This window comes from Carassius gibelio, chromosome A19 (genome assembly GCF_023724105.1).
Source record: "Carassius gibelio isolate Cgi1373 ecotype wild population from Czech Republic chromosome A19, carGib1.2-hapl.c, whole genome shotgun sequence".
NCBI lineage: Eukaryota > Metazoa > Chordata > Actinopteri > Cypriniformes > Cyprinidae > Carassius > Carassius gibelio.
This window is the reverse complement of record NC_068389.1, coordinates 22505175-22522800: the sequence shown is the minus strand read 5'-3', so window position 1 is coordinate 22522800 and position 17626 is coordinate 22505175. Positions and strand designations below refer to the sequence as shown.

At 36.9% G+C, this 17626-nt stretch overlaps 1 protein-coding gene across 1 annotated transcript in view; it reads left to right on the top strand.

Moving 5' to 3' along the window:
• The first annotated feature begins 11325 nt into the window (after positions 1-11325).
• LOC127935329 (ephrin-A3-like) overlaps positions 11326-17626 on the top strand; it is a 94649-nt gene continuing 88348 nt past the window's right edge. Inside the window, exon 1 of the mRNA XM_052533111.1 lies at positions 11326-12220. Coding sequence (XP_052389071.1) covers positions 12111-12220 — 110 coding nt within the window. The 5' untranslated portion in view covers positions 11326-12110. The remainder of the gene's footprint in view (positions 12221-17626) is intronic.

Sequence of the window (17626 nt, the reverse complement as noted above, 5' to 3'; positions counted from 1 at the left end):
CACAAAAGCAGTCTACCAGGATGAAAGAGAGATATAAATGGAGGTGGACATCGTGGCTCTGTTCCAAAATCGAGTGAGCTGCCGATGTAGACTAAGCATTGCACTTTTGGTCAAATTCTAAGCCTGACATGTTTTTCAAGTCTCTTGCCCTCTAACGTATCATTTATTTAAGAAAAATTCAGTAAAACAGTACATTGTGAAATATTACAATTTAAAAGAATTATATACGCATAAGAGACTCCTTTTAAATATATATATATATATATATATATATATATATATATATATATATAATCGTAATTATTCAAAACTTTTGACTGGTAGTGTAAGTACAAGTAATAACGCATGATCTCCCTACCTGATGATAAGAGAGATAAACTTCTTTCAGGCTTTTAACTAACCACACACACATATAAATGACCCTGCTAGACCTTATGCAGACTTTCAGGCAGACAGCTAATTAGGTCATTTGCCTCCTTTAGGTCCCAACAGTGCAGAGGTATGAGACGCTACAGACTGACCCTTGTGCCCCAAGCTCAACAACAGAATCCATGATTGGTCCAGTGCTTACCTCAGCGGTGGATGTGCCAGCCACAGAAAACTCCTGAGGTGGTCGCCAGTCTCTAGAGTTCACTATAAATATCGGGAACCTTATGGAATCTTCTGGAACTGTGGAGTGAGATCTAATACTCAGATTGTGCTATTAAATTAAATTTAAATTAAAGCGACTTACAGTGCATTCAGGCTATCAATTTTTACCTATCATGTGTTCCCGGGGATGCTATTAAACATTCGATTTGGTATGTGCTAGATAAATCAATAAATTATTTTTCATTAATTCCAAGAGCTTATGAAATCAATACCGACCTTAATTCCTGCTGTTGTTGTTGTTTTAATATTTAAAAATATATATTTTTTATCAAGAAGGTTTTTAGCTAATTTCAGTGGCATAAATTGAAGTACAAGTCTACATACATTTTAAACATAATATGGAACAAAGTGAAAGATTAAATATAACTTATAAGAACCTCAAAGAATAAGTTTTACTTGCAAATCTAATGCACTGGCACTTAAAATAACCTAAAAACATTTCAATTAAAAATGTAAATGGATGCTGAAGTATAATACATGGTACACACAAACATACATCACAAACTAATAAAGTCCATAATACTGTTAATGTCTGACAATGTCCAAACTGATAATGACATGTTTGTTTGAATGTTTGTTTAAAATGTGAAATATGAGTTTTTGGTGTTTTTTTCTTTTTTCTCTCTCTCTCTATAGGCTAAGTTTGGGAAACCTTCACTCAATAACGGTAACAATAACTGGATATTTTTTATTTCTGTACCTTATTATTAGAACATTAGAAAAGAGCAATGCCAAGGTAATAGGTTTGATTCCCAAGAAAAGCAAGAACTATATATATATATATATATATATATATATATATATATATATATATATATATATATATAATTTCTTTGGATAAAATCCCAAACGCAAAAACGACACGTTTCAGAAGGCGGGGCATAGAATAATAACAATAGTGTACAGTATGTGGAAAATAATGTGTTATAAATAATGTGCATAAACACATTTCATTACACCAAATACATGTTTAGCAACATCATATGACCCATTTAACAACAACAACAGGGCAAATAAACCTGGCAAACATTGAAAATACCCAACCTTATTAATTATTAATGCCCCAGTGCATACTGGGAGCACCTGCATTGTAAGTTAAGTGGATTTTACTTAATTTCTACATTAGAATTTTACTCAAATCTGTGCACCTTAAATATTTGAAAACTTAATATACTAAATATATAGATTTTTAAACCCTAAGTAATACTTATTTGCAGTGCATGCTTGAACTAGCTTATTGACAGAAGTAAAACAGACTGTGAATGTCATTTAATCTTGGCTTCAAACCACAATAGCCCAAATGGGTACCATACCTTGACGATAATGAGGTGTTACACAGGCTGGTGACCATGATTATTCACATACAGTAGAAGCACACATACACCCACACATCTACCTCAATCAGCACCTATTGAATTCTCCTACTAATTTCAGGAAGGCCGGATGAGTTGCCCTTCACACAATGTTTTGGCGTGACTGAAGGCGATTCTTGAAAACACACCCAAATGACCACACACGCCATTGAATAAATGGGATTTCTAGTTCACCCAAACTCAGACACTGATATTATCTCTCAAACTTATAAAAAGGAAGAAAACGTATTGTCTAAGGGAACACATCTTCCACATAAAGTGAACCATCTCTGTGATCGCCCATGTGGCATTTCATGTATTCTCCCTCAGGGTTCTGTTTATCTTTTGTGTTACCTCTGCCTCTTACATAGGAGTCTTTCTCTCCCCACCTTCTGCCTTCATTTATCCATACCAGGGAAAAAGGTCAACCACACCATTATTTGATCCTGAACCTTTGGTATAACATTTATAATGAAGGCAAAAAAAAAAAAAAAAAATTCCACCAAAGTGAAATATGAAGGGAGGGCAAACAATCAGAGAGCAGTATTGGTTAAGGCCAACTGTAGCTTTGAAGCTGAAGCTAAAGAGTTCAGACACTAGCTCACTGTGCAGTCTGGCAATTGCTTTGTAACACTGAATATAATTGGAAATCAGGTTTGAAACTTGTTTTTTGTTTTATTGAAAATAAGCTTATAAAGTTATATTTTGTCAGTACAACATCTTATCAGAGTTCAATAGAAGGTGGCCTGTGCCCTTGGCCCAGTGAAAGAGTGCTGGCATTGAAAAATGTACATTCATTGATCTTGTACATTAATTTTATTCCTTGCAAATCATATTACTTTTATTTCTACAGCAATCATTTTTAGGGCCCAAGAACATATACAGAAATCATAAACAGACAGGAGTTAACTTTAGTTAAGGTTCACATATTGTGCTGCTCTGAGCCTTAAACTTTCAAAAATCAAGGAAAAAACCCTTGAAAATAAACGATTTGGTCAAGTTGGCGGACCTTCTTTTGGTCTGTAATCAACAAAGGACATTTTCCTTTGAGTATTCACATCTTCCTGAGCAGACAAATCAACATTAGTGCATAGTAGTACAATAGCGTGAACTTATCAATCAGTGCAAGTTGTTAGTTACCCTCAAACACATCTCAGACTAAATGCTGAGCCAAGTTCAGCAAGGTCAGACCAGGCTGGTGTCTGAGACGAGGCCAGAATCAAATGCCTTTAAATCCTTTTGGACTACTCTGCTTATCTTATCAAAGCATGCAGGCAAAAGGCGCAAACTCATTGTTAGAGATAATGAAAGAGGTAAAGAAAAAACAAAGACATACCAGGAACTACAAAAAAAAAAAAAAGGATGACCATCCATGGATTCATTTGGAGTCTTACTTAATTACTTCCTTAATCGATCGAGCTTGTTGATGCTTGGTCAGTAGAGATGGCTGGTATGTGGCCATTTATTGACCTGCATGTTGATTGTGCATTTTCTTTGCTGTACACAACAAAACAGTATAGCTTGAGAGGGAAGCTGGGGAAAAGACACAGCACCATGTAAATGACATAATGAAGCAGATTTGGAGTGTTGCTTATTCAAGGGTCTGTAACAACAGTTATATAAATACTATGATTAACAGAAAAAGTCTTACAAAATTATCTACCTCCGATTAGTTCCAGAATGATCATAGATAAGACCAGGCAACTGTTACCTAGTGTCTACTATACCAATAATCTATAGGTGAAACTATGAACCTGTCAAAAATAAATAAATATAGGAGTGGACACTAGTAATATACACACAAGCTATATATATATATATATATATATATATATATATATATATATAAGAATGTGTAATGTAAGAATTATACAGCTACAATGTAACATTTTGTTCTGGAAAACGATAGCATAACATATGATTGAAAAACATTTCTAAATTTTTCTTAGTTTCTTATAGAACACCTATAATTTAGTTTGCAAGGCATTAAAATAGATGCAGAAATCTATGAATTAAAAATTTTCAGGGCAACAAAGTACTGGCCTCAAAATCTCGGTGGGCAATTCTTATGAAATGGAAGTTGTGATTGTCTTTTCTTCCCTGTTGTGACATAGCTATGTGAAAAAGCTTTTCAAATGATAAATGAGAATTTATTCATTGGACTGGATCGTTGTCATATGGTAATTGCTTTGCTCTGATTTGATTTTGATTTCATGATGACTTTAATGTTGATCTCAAGCAAACCATCACTGCTATAGAAGGTTTTTATACTAAAATGCAGCCAATCAAAATAAGAAAAAGTTTCAAAGCTATTTTTAACAGGTTCAACTTTTTTCCTGGAAACAAAAAAAAAACGTTTTTTGACTGTGGAAAATTTAGAGTAAGCATTATACAACCCCCATACAGATGCAGTCCTCATTAAAAACATTTAAGAACTCTTCAATTAAAATGAGGCTGTATTCATGTTTCAACATTGCTCTTCAGTCTTTCTGTAATATAGAGAAACACTTTATACCTCTTTACAGCCTTGAATATGCCAATCCAAAAACCTTTAGTTTATATATCTCGGGTTTCTCCAAAATCTTTAATACCAAGTCTTTGTAAGTGCATTTATTCTTGGCCTTGCTATCTTATGCACTGGCACTTCTGACCATTGAAAAATTACATCCCATTGTACTGCATCATCATTTTTCTGAATAATCTAAGCAACGTGCCAAAGATTCATTTTGGCTTCTTTACTTATTCTTTATCTTTTACAGATGCAGTATATTCTTTCTCCTTTCCTTTTGCTCACCTTTGTCATCCATCTTTGTAATTAAATTTTTAATATCTCGCTACATATTTCTTTTTCACCATTTCCTTTCCTTGCTCCATGCTCTAAATCAGTCTTTAAGTCGTGACACTGCACATAATTGCCAGTGATTTGCCTGGCAGATGCCTTCATCCAAGGCCTCGGTTTCCACAATCACATTTGCCATTAGTACAGCTGGGGAGGCACTGGAGCAAATCAGGTTAAGTAGCTGCTCAAGGGTACAAACAGTAGATGCCCACCTGGAGTTCAGGCCTGCCTGACTCACTTAAAAGTACACATACTCAAACACGTGTGCATTTACATGCTTAGATATGCAGACTCATGCACGCAGATGTTTGCTAACTCATATCAGACTTGCTGAGTGAGAATTTGGTTGAAAAATCAACATTAGATAGAGAGAGAAAGTGGAATGAATGTTACATAGCTGGCGAGTTGGCAATGTCAGTTCAGTTTAATACACTTATGTAACCCTGAGCATGATAGAGTGAAGAAGAAAAAGAAAACACTTTTGTCTATAGCATTTCAGCTGCACTGAAAAGCTATCATAGTTTCTCCCAAACAGCACTCTTCAAAGATCAACACAAAGTTCAGCACCATGGAAAGTAAAGGAAATTTCAGGACCACGGACAGCTCTCTAATCTAGCTCATAGTAGATAAACTGGATGAATCCTGTATTTAGACACACTTGCTGTCTTTTCAGGCTGCACACTTTACAGATTGACTCAATCTCTAGATGTACAAAGTCCTCCAAAAATTTGGAAATGCATTAGATAAAAGTTACATTTTGGACAATATCAACAACAGAAGTCCCTTATAATCATTTGCCATGAATGCATTATATAAACTGACACTGAAGACCAGCAATAATGATTTATTTTTAATTACACCTTAAAAAACAGTTTACCCACTTACTCACCGTTTGGAAGCTGTGACTTTACCGTGAGGACAAAACCAACCAAAACAAACCATGGCTAACAGTCAGATTCGGCGTATATTTATGATCCAGAATCAGATCCAGAGGCTGAAATTTAACAAGAGCAGCATCAGCAATGACATCTCTATGTGGTATGTACTGAAACTGTAACTGTTCCACTTTGTCATCTTTTTTTTTTTTTAAGCTGTACATGTGGAAAGTGCAGTTTGATGACAACATTGCATGTTGTTTACTTGATGTGCTTACGCGTCGATAGCTAAGTTAACAACACAGAGATATTTGAAGCAGTTTTACTCACCGCCTGCGGTTCCAACACACAATCGTGACCCTTTTTCATTGTGACTGCATTATCCTTAAGAAATAAACGATGTGCAAATCCGGCGTCAAACTGGGCCTTGTTTGTAAAACAAGCATCTTCGAAATGCAGGGGAACAAACACAAACACTTGCACAACTCCGTTGATGCTCTGTAAAAATAAACTCCATCCACTGGTCCCTTAATGCTGTTTTTTTTTTTTTGGTAATCTGTGCAGGGTTGTCTTGCCCTGGCAACCAAAAACACACTCCTTTTGTGACATTTCGCGACGCTCTCGCTCTGATCAGTGAAGTCTGTTGTGCTCTCAGTGCTCTGCTCTACGGGAGCGCGCGCTCTTCCAGCAGAAGTGCCCTTAGGACCCATATAAGGAAATTACGCTCCATCTAACGTCACACAGAGCCATACTCGAAAAAAACTTTCCGAAACTTGTGACAAACTGGAAGGAGTATTTTTGGAACAGAAATACTCCTTCAAACGTACAACTTCATTTTTGAAACTTTGTCCATGTTTAGCATGGGAATCCAACTCTTTAACAGTGTAAAAAACTCAGTATGCATGAAATAGCATTTCACCCCCCCCTCTTTAAATATTAGTCCAAAACCAAACTTTGCCTAGAGCAGGGGTGGTCGACATCAGTCATCAGAGCCACAGGCTGCATCAAAAAATCTAATGGACTTGCATTGCACAATGACACCTCATGCAACTGATTTTGGACATGCTTCCGTGGAAGCATAATGGTTTGATGATCTACAGTCAAATAGAATGAGCTTTGGTGATTTCTAAGCAAATGTTTAGTTACTATATTACTGATTTCTCACTTGAAATAATATCAAAAGTTTGTTCAGAAACATACATTTATAAACAAACTGACCACCAAAAGCAACTTTTTCAAGCCGTCTTAATTTTTTATCTCAACTAAATCATAATGGAATGCAATGGATTGTGGGATATCAAAGGTGGCGAAGGATATATCTATGCTGCTTTCCAAAATCGACCTGATGAAGGTATCTCAGGAGGCAGGAAGTGAAGCTAACTTTAGATTTGAATGTGCCTTGATGGCTTCTTACCTTGAAGTGTGTCCTTCGAAGGCAGCATTTCCTGGTTTTCGGACACAGCCAGTGTCCAGCAGAGTTTAGCTCCTCCAACCCTAATCAAACACACCAGAATGAGCTAATCTAGGTCTAAGGGTTACTAGAAAGCTACAGGAAGTTTTTTTCTATTAAGGTTGGAACACAATTCTGCAGGACTCTCCAGGACTAACGTTGACCACTCTGTCCCTTCCAAAATTTTGGTGGACACTGTATGTGCAACAATGTGAAATTGTTTCCAAAAAGTTTTGTAATTATCATTATCATCAGAGAAGATAACATTAACAGAAGTTCAAGGAAAAATTATTTTCATTTTTAACCTACTGTCACGTAAATATAAGCAAGGAGGGTGATGTTACTTGTGTTGTGTGTGCAATCATAAACTGCTCTTAATAGACTTGCTAACCACCAAACAGAAGAATAAACTGCTATTTAAAAAAAAAAAAAAACATGTCTTGCATTGACTAAAAGTGATTTTACTTTTTTGAATTCGAGTCGTATAGATTGTAACAATAAATAAATAATTTCAATAATAAGATGACGCAAATAAAATTTGTTACCGAGATTGAAACATTCAGATAAGTAGTGTGACAGCAGAATATGGGAGGAAGAATTAGTTGGCGTAGAAAATGAGATGGATGAGGGACGGGTAACGGAGGGGATGGAGAACAGAGAACATAATACACACGTCTCTGTGTGATCTCACATGCCCCGTGAATAAAAACCTTGGGAAAAGCAATTAAACACCAAACAAGAATACATGGCTGCAGCTAGTCACATTGATGATAATGGATTATCTGGATAATCAATGTGCCCATAGCAGGGCTACTCATGAATTAATCACAACCAACACTCGAAAGCAAACAGAAACAGCCCAGTTTTACTAATGTCTCCTGCTGCCTAGCAACGTCTCAGCCACAATGTGCACATCAGCACATCGCCATCACTCAAAATCCCAGCCAAAAGTATCTGATTACAGAAGACACATAAAAGACATTTAAACATGCACATGACAAACATAATGCTGATGGAATATAAAAGGACAGCTTACTTATTATCAGTAGATCCAAAACCATTTGGAGAGTCAGACTCAGAGCAGACATGCCTCAAACACACGTTTGAGAGAAACTTTGATTTTGGAACAAGACGGTAATGTGAGAGTCTTCAGGTAAAAGATATGGCTATGGCAAGTGAAACTGTTTAATACTGGATGAGAAATGGACTCTGGAGGGAAGAAAATAACGTGATTGACAACAGAGGCAATTGACATGGCATACTATGCACAGACAAGTGCAAGGACGGTAGATACAGCGAGTTAAAAAAGTGATAGTTCTCCCTCTCTCTCATCCCCTTTCCTGCTGTCACCACAGCAACATGCCTGGAGGGGACACAAGAGAGGCAACATCCCTGACAAAAACAACAGAGAAGGGGAGCAGGGATTGAAAGAGTGAGAACACAGGAAAGAGAGAAAGAAAGAAAGAAAGAAAGAAAGAAAGAAAGAAAGAAAGAAAGAAAGAAAGAAAAGCAGAGAGGGAAAGACAGATGCTGGGAATGACAATAGGCCAACATAGAGAGCCGAGAAAAAGAGGATAGACCAATTAGTCATACATGATTGGTTAGTTTTCAAATGTATAAACCTAGAGATTTAAAGACACTGTATAAAGTGCACAGAAATAACTTTTAATAAAGTCCAAATCTATAATATATTAAAGTAGACCTTCACAATGTACACACATGAGCATTTATGTACTGTATGTCTTTGCTATCTAGTCAGTAAAATACCCTTTTTTTAACAGTAAAAACAATGATATTATGAAGTATTGTAATTAAAAATAACTGTTTTCTATCTGAGTACATTTTAAAATGTAATTTACTATTGTGACATAGTTTCATTATGCTGATTTGGTGCTCAATTATTAATAATGGTTCTTATTAATTTCAATGTTAAAAACAGTTATAGCTGCTTTTTATATCATTTATTGATGTAGCGTTATAAATGCCTTTACTATTTGATGTATTTATCAGTCCTTGTTAAATAAAAGTATTAATTAAAATTATTAATATTTCTTTCACCCTAAAATTTTGAATGGTAGTGCATCACGGTTAAAAATATTAAGCAGCTTAACAAACTGTTTTCAACATTTATAATAATAAGAAATGTTTCTTGAGAAGCAAAATTAGAATGATTCCTGAATGATCATGTGACACTGATAAAAGAGTTAATTATTGCTTAAACTTATTTTTTGCCAATTGTTTGTCCAGTAGTGTAGGTGTATCCCAATTTGCATACTTGTGCAATATTATATGCCATTTTGTAGTATAAATAGTATAAGATCAAACTAAAAATTTCAACAAAACAAACTTCAAATACTTAGATGTTGCACTGTCATTTAACTGAAACTAATAAATAAATAAATAAAAATGGTGTGGAATGTTGGACACTTCATCCACCTAATGGTCAGATTTAATATTGTGGAGGTGATGGACTGGCTATAACACACCAATAAAAACCCATCTAAATGTCATACACTAAACAGTATAGTACATAGTGCACACTTCAAGTGCATATGTGACCCTGGAATACAAAACATTTTTTTTTGATGTATACATCATCTGAAAGCTGAATAAATAAGGTTTCTATTGATGTACATATTTTAGGAACGACAATATTTGGCCGAGATACAACTATTTAAAATCTGTAATCTGAAGGTCCAAAAAAAAAAAAAAAAAAATACTATGAAAAACTCCTTTAAATTTGACCAAATTAATTCTTAGCAATGCATATTACCAATCAAAAATTACATTTTGATATATTTACTGTAGGAAATTTTCCAAATATCTTCATGGAACATGATCTTTACTTAATATGCTAATGAATTTTGCCATAAAAGAAAAATCTATAATTTTGACCCATACAATGTTTTTTTTGGCTATTGCTAAAATATACCCCAGCAACTTAAGACTGGTTTTGTGGTCCAGGGTCACATATACAGTATGACACAATAAGCTTTTGTTTGCAGGTACCTTCTAAAGAAAACAGAAGGGCTTTTCACATTTTTTATATTTTACGCTGGTAATAATAATCTCCAGGTAATCCTGCATTGTCTTGTTTCACAATGCATACTGCATACTAACAATTAATTCTCTGTATTCATAATCTGACGCTTTACACTGTACATTTTATTTGTGGTCTCATCAACAGCCATGATTGGATAAATACAGAGTGAAAATTCCTAGACAGACTTATAAGTCACTGTACAACAACAAATTCAAATGAGATTTAACCAAGAAAATATTTAATGAGTACAATACCCATTTCTCAGTAGAAACAGAATCATAAATTAAAATTGTACATATAACTTCATTTTCTTCTTGCAGTCACCTCAACAGATCAGTTTTATTCTTCTAACCACTGGAGATCATATAAAATATCATAGGCAATAAGGTGCATTCTGTCTGTTCAAAAACCAACCAGGGTTGCATATCCCAACTTGTGACCATAATTAGCTAATGATGCTTTTAGGAAACGCACCCCAGGTTAAGGTATTTTAGTAGAGTTTTAAGCCAACATTGGATCTGAATGCATATCCATGCCTTCAAAATCATACAAATAATGACTTGATGACACCTCTTCAATGAGGAATACAACAAACAATAGTAAGTGAATAAATAATAAAATTGTAGATGATGAGACTTATTTTAAATGGAACTGTTTTTGTATGTTTTATGTATTGGCTGCTATGAGTCCAAGACAGATTTCCCTAACTGGGACAATATAGCATAACCTATGAAATGAAATGTCATTTTGATATTTTCTTGTGGGACTTACAATAAACAATAATAATAATAAAGGTTTTGGTGGTGTAACTGTTCAGAAAAAACAAATAGAACAAAACAAAACAAAAAAAAATATATAATAAAAAAAATATTTACAGTATTTGAAAATGTGTCATGTAACCAAATCAAGTATTTGTAGAAAATGGTAAATAATGTATTAAACTATTATGGATACAAATATGACATTTTTAAGAAATTGGCACTCTTTTAACCAGATTTTTCAAAGATTCATCCTTTTTATCATCTCAGATCATCATTTGTTATTCACCCACATCCACACTCTGACTAGAAATGTAGTTGAGGAGAAAAGTAAAAAAAAAAAAAAAATTGGCAACATTAATTCATAATATTGAAAACAGCTCTACCAAACAGGTTAAACAAACCAGAAGTATGTACATTTATTACATATATACGTGTCTTATTAGGTTAGTGGACGGTGGGGACGTGGCCACTACTCGGGCAGCAACCTGTCAATCATATTCTGTGGCGGGAGCAGAAACGAGTGTGAGTGAGGACGCCTATGGTTGCCTTACTTTTCATATTACTGTTTGACATCGTGTGTGCGTTTGGACAAAACCACAGTTAACGCATAGAGGAGCTCACAGAAGTTCACTGACCGCAATATATAATCTGTGTAAACTGAAAAAATCGTCTTTTACATTTATTGAGTCGGTGTTTTTTTTTCCTCTAGTCGAGTCGACGCCAGTCACCAAACCAAAGAGACACCTGCCGCCGACGACGCAGGCTACTCTGTCTTTTTTTGTAATCTCTAGCCTCCATCAACAGTACCATTCGTACCATTTGTCTTCTTTCTTCTCAGAAAGGAATTATTCAGTAACTTGTTTCAGCAAATTCCAACAGACCTGCTCAGGATGCCCTGGATGCGCGTCTGTCTGCCAGCCATGGAGTTGCATTCGGGAAAGCGCGAAGCTCTGTGACTGAACAAACTAGCCGTACTGCGGCACGGCTTCGCGGAATAAACGCTTTGCGGCTGTTTGTCCACTTGCTGAGTCGCAGGAATGTTGTAAAAGCCGCGAGTGTCGCGTGGGGCTGGGGGACTGAGAGTCGAAGAAGGCGAAGAGACCACCACAGCAGGTGCGCGTGAACGCAGGAATATTATAATGGCTCTCGCGGCGGTTTCCCTCTACCTCCTCGCGCTCGCCTGGACGAACTTGCGCCCGGTCCACGGGAACAACCGTCACGCCGTGTACTGGAACAGCTCAAACATCCAGTAAGTGGGTGCATAAGTTTTCTACTGCGGATATGTGGAGAATTTAGCTCCTGTACGACGGTTAACGCGTAGAGAACGAGAGAGAAAAGACCGGTGAATCTCACGGATACATGTCCGTGCCATAATTCAATTTAAAAAAATGAAATTTTGTTTTGTATTTTTCTCAAAGCTTTTTAAGCACATTTAGGATTTTGTGTTATATTATTTTAATGGCAATTAAGCAATTTTCATCTCAGATTCTGACGTAAATTGCACGTTTTCACACCATTATTTTTCACGATAAAAATAAAACGTTATTGACAGCTGGATTCACCGGAGAGTTTTGATTTAGGGGCCAATTGTCTGGTCACGTGCTGCACATTTCGACTCTGAGGAAGAAGTTGATGAAGTGGCTCCTGATTGAGACATGTTTGCTTCAGCATCCAGACTGATTTATTTCTTTTGCTGTCACGTGACTTGATTGTGTATGGGCAGGTGATAATTCACATTACTTGACAGACCAGACTGGATAGCTGAATAACCTGTGAGGAAAATCTGTGTGCTTTTCTTCACTTTTTTTATATATCTCGCCACACGGTGCATGTTGTTGTTTTTCTCCTCCTCCTCTGCTGCCCTGTTCTCTTGTCTAGAAGAGCTTCTATACTGTTGCCTGTCTTCAGTTTAATTTCTTTTGTCTGTAATTACATGAACTGTAGTGGTGATGAATGAGAAGCTTTGTGCCTTTAGTGTTATTATCTTAAGATTAATCACATTTATCTCTCCTCTGATAAAAGGGAGGGTGAGCAACTCCTCCCTTCTCCCTCACTCTCGACTATTTGTATTCATCTCATCCACTTATCTCCTGGCTATATTCTGCTTACCCGTTCTCCTCTCTGAATCGCTTTCAGTGGTCCTTTTTTTGCTGTATTTCCCTCTTTCATCTTGCAATTGATATGCATCACTGCATGTGTTGGAAATAGTAGGGAAATGTTACTCATATTCAAACTGAGGGTCAGAGTATGTGACATGAATGTCAGCGAGCATTACAGTTCAAACATGGCTTAAGCATTCCTCAAAAGCCTTTGGAGCAAACTATGGACCAGCTGCAGCAGCAATTAAGTGTGTAAAAGAGTTTGTGTGTGGGGGGGTTTGTGTGTAGAAAAGATGAGAATAGAGCCTCATTAATACCCAGGTCCTTGTTATCTTAACCACAGCATCTTCAAAGTGCACAGCAGTCACACGTTTCCTGCATGTCACATTCTGTTTATCTGTTATCTATTACCTTTAATTATCCTTTGTGTTTGAACACAGGTTTCGGTTCGATGTCTACAGATGTTATACAGCAGGATAAAAAGTAGGCTGTATAGATAACTCATCCATTGTGTTACAGTGGTGGTGATTGTTTGGTTCATGATATATAAAGTGGAAAATAGTGAAAGGTTTGTGCATGTATAAATGAAAAATAGCTAAATTTACTTTTTCTGTTTAAAGACATGTACACTGCAGCTGAATCTGGGTGTCAATTCACCATTTAGTGCATAATCCTGTTCTGTACAGAGTTCAGTAATTTAGGGGTGGAAACTGCATTCTACAACTGAATTAAGTTAAGTCCCGAAAAATGTAGGTAATGACAACCGCATTTACAGAAATTCTCTGCAGTTGTAGATGGAACCGGAATGCCATTTCAAGTACATATCAGAGATGTCTCGCTTCTTGCAAGAAAATCACAGTGACGGAGCAAGGTTCAAGCCTTGACTCATTTGTGTTGCCAGGTCTTTTTTTTTAAAAAAGAAAAAAAAACTACAAGCAAGAAAAAGCCCACAATAAATCCAAATGCTTTATGTTGGAAGTAAGACCAAACCTACCCAATTTAACAACTCCATGAGCTGGATCACTTTATGAGCCAAGCTCAAAGACATTTGTACATGTACACTTAAAGATACACTTTACTTTGTTTCAGACTCAAAGGTGCATATCAAAAGACATGTTAACATATGGCTACTTAAAAATTGGAAAAGTAAAAGCAGATGTGGCAAAAGTGCAAGAACATGCTCCGTGAAGCAAATATTTGAAAACAAACAAAATGCAACAACCGTGTTGATGGTGATTTGGTTAAAATCACTGAACATAATGAGTATTTGGCAATTTCAGGTGTGAGTTGTGTTCCATAACATGGGATTCCCTCCTGTTTTGAAATGCAGTTGTCACTCCTGAAACTTCACAGGTGCAAGTTTTTTTTTTCTTTACTTTTTTTCTTTCTTTTTTTTTTAGGCTACGGCCACATGAAGCCAGAGCTTTCCCTATCCAGTCTTTTCCCTTTGTCTCAAGAAATTTTCCCCTTGTCTCAAGAAATATCTGCGTCCACATGAAACCACAAAACTGTTATGTGGTTTTGATGTAGTATACATGTCAGACCAGCATTTGGCACTGTAATTCTGCCAAAGAGTTGGAGAAAATGGAAGAAGAAGACTTGGACTATGCGCCTAAACCTTGCGCGCAGTATACAAACTAACATGGAACAATACATTTATTAATCTGTGTTAATGTTACTTAATAAAAAGACAATCGTTCAGCATGTATTCATGTTTTTGTTGCTGTTACGTGACGTAGTGGTGTCTGACTATGGGTGAGACGTGGGCTCATGATGTCATCGTTTCAGAAAATATACAAATTCACTGTCCACATGAAAACGCAAAGGTGGCATTTTCAAATTTATCCACTCTGGGACCCGGTTAAAAAAATAAGGTTTCACTCTCCCAAAACGCTCAATCTGTGTGGATGAAATTCCTATACGATACAAAATGAATGTGTATACAGCGAAACGCGTCTCCGTTTGGAAATGGGCCTTAAATAGTAATATTTATGAGAACTAGTGCTGTTTTTGTTTTTCTGTTATTGTTGTATGAATGTTTCTAAGAGTTGTCCTTGTTCAGAGTGTCAGAGCGTTTTTTCCTGTATGTCTTTGTTAGTACAGAGTCTTTTTCTACTCCCACACTGGGAGAAGATCTGTAAAATAATGCGTAAACTGACCCAGATTGCAGGTAGCCGAGGAACTCTCTGAGGCCTTCCAGCATGAATGCTGATCCCAGATCAGTCCTGAGAGGCTTAAAGCTTCGGGCCACACACTACTCAGAAGCGCATGCAGACATGGTACAAACTGGAGCAACTATCTCCAACCAACCAGTTCCCATGAGCCCCTCAAGGGCATGAGAGAGTTTATGGCCCAGTGGGTTGTCACAGTTCTAGGTGAGACCCTTCTTTTGCTCTATCTGGGAGTCTAGCACTTGGTCCAGCTGAAGTAGACTGCGATATTTATGTGGGCTAACGTAACGAGGCTCATTCACACGCCGAATTCTGATGCTCACATTGCTGAGACTGATAAAAGCACAGACTGATAAAAGTGCGTTCATGGATGCTGTGAGAAAACCTTGCTCATCGAGTCTGTTTGAAATTTCACTGTAAAGTCAAGTGAATAAAGGATCATCAATCATGTGAGATGATGCGTCTGGGGAAAATGCCAAATCTGAAGTCAGGAAGAATGTGACTCCCAATGTAATACGACTGAAATTCACATGGAGGTCTTGAGATATGTATAAACAACCAAAATGAACACGTATGGGGTGCTGATTCAGATGGCGAGGATGAGTCAGTAGCACACGGCTGTGCTTTGATTGCATCTGCACAGCCCCATTAGGAAGCAATGCTCTCAGCTTCTGCTGGCACTGGCTCTGCAACCCAAGCTCATTACAGCTGTCCCAGCTAATGGAACACACACTCACACACAAAGTCATTTAGTTGCGTTCTGTCCAACGCACATGCAAAGCCTCTCGCAAACAAGTATGCATACTAATGTACTTTATGTGGATCAGCTGACTTGTAAGCAGAATGAGAAGAACAATCATGCACACATGTGACAGGAAAAATCCAACCTTTTTACACACACACACACACACACACACACACACACACACACACACACACACACACACACATCATTGCTGCCCCCAGATTCTCTGCTAATTAGCAAAGTTTGATGTGGAACGTGTGTAGCTGAGCAAGGTGGCCTACATTTCCTGTGGCACTGTGGCCTCCTACACCCCGCACCAGGTTGGTGTCACGGCCCAGTATCAGAGCAGGGCCCTTTAATTGGTCAGCCTCTGTCAACATGATGATAACAAAAGGGAGCCCTGCTCTCAGAGCTCTAGGCAACAGTGAAGGGCTTATGTAAGGGGAGATTTACCTTAGAAGAAACACAATATGAAATGTAAATGTGCCCTGAAAGACTTAACATACAGGCTAAAACACATTGCTACCTTTAAGAGCTCTGTCAAATGAATTTGAAACTTGCCTGTAATGAATTTATACTTATCTGTGGTATGTTGCTAAATTAAATTTTTACTCTTGTTATTGTTTACCCTTAAAGTAGCTGTGAGACTTGATGACTCTATTGGCAGTTGATGTATTTGAGCGACCACATTGCTCTCATGTTTTTCTGTAATGGTGGTATGATTCCAGACATAAAGCTTTGATTTATTTTGTTCAGGTGACACTGCGATGATACTGCCATTATGGATTGTTTCTTTTATGCTAGACAAGTCCAAATGATTTCTTCTTTTGTAGTAGATGAAACAGGACTAGGCATTGGGAAAACCAGTGGGAAAGACTAGGAAAGTTTTTATATTTAGTGCACAATCTTCTGTGCTACAGAGCAAATTATCATCTTGACAAATGGCTTTCCTGGGAAATGGAGGCATGGGGTGGAGTGATCAATGACCAGCCGAGCAGGAATCTTCCTCCTGCAGCTCATTACAGTCACATATATCCTATTAATGAAAAAAAAAAACACAGACAAAACTCATAAAGAAAAACAAGGTCACATGCAGAGTACAGTTACTGACATCTAAAAATGTTCGCTCTGGTATGCAATGTATAGGAGCACTTGTGTATTCTAACTATGGCTTTGGTTAATACGTTTCTTGAGTCATTTGGATGCTTAAGTATTCATTTGAGATGTCAATATTTGTTGAATGCTTTCCTTTTCAATACCCTCAGACATGGGCCGAGGATAGATTAATTATAGTTTAGAGGAAGAGTACAAAAATGATTTTAGGGATGTTCACTTTAGTAATTTTGACTGCTTGGTTTCTGTACAGATACATCGGCTGCAGTGGGAGGTTGGGCAAAAGAGCAAGTTCTGCCTGTTCTGCTATTTATGTATTGTTGGTCAATGTAGATTTGCGTCAAATGAAGGCTTAGATTCTTACACCAGGGGTGTTACATATTAAAGACACTGTATCAAGTTAAAATGGTTCAGTTTTAAAAGTTTGTCTCAAGACCGAGGCATGCCTTCCATTTAATCAGTTTTACTTCAGTTACTTCAGTTACTTCAGAAGTACTCATAAATTGAGTCTTTAGAGCTGTGACTGT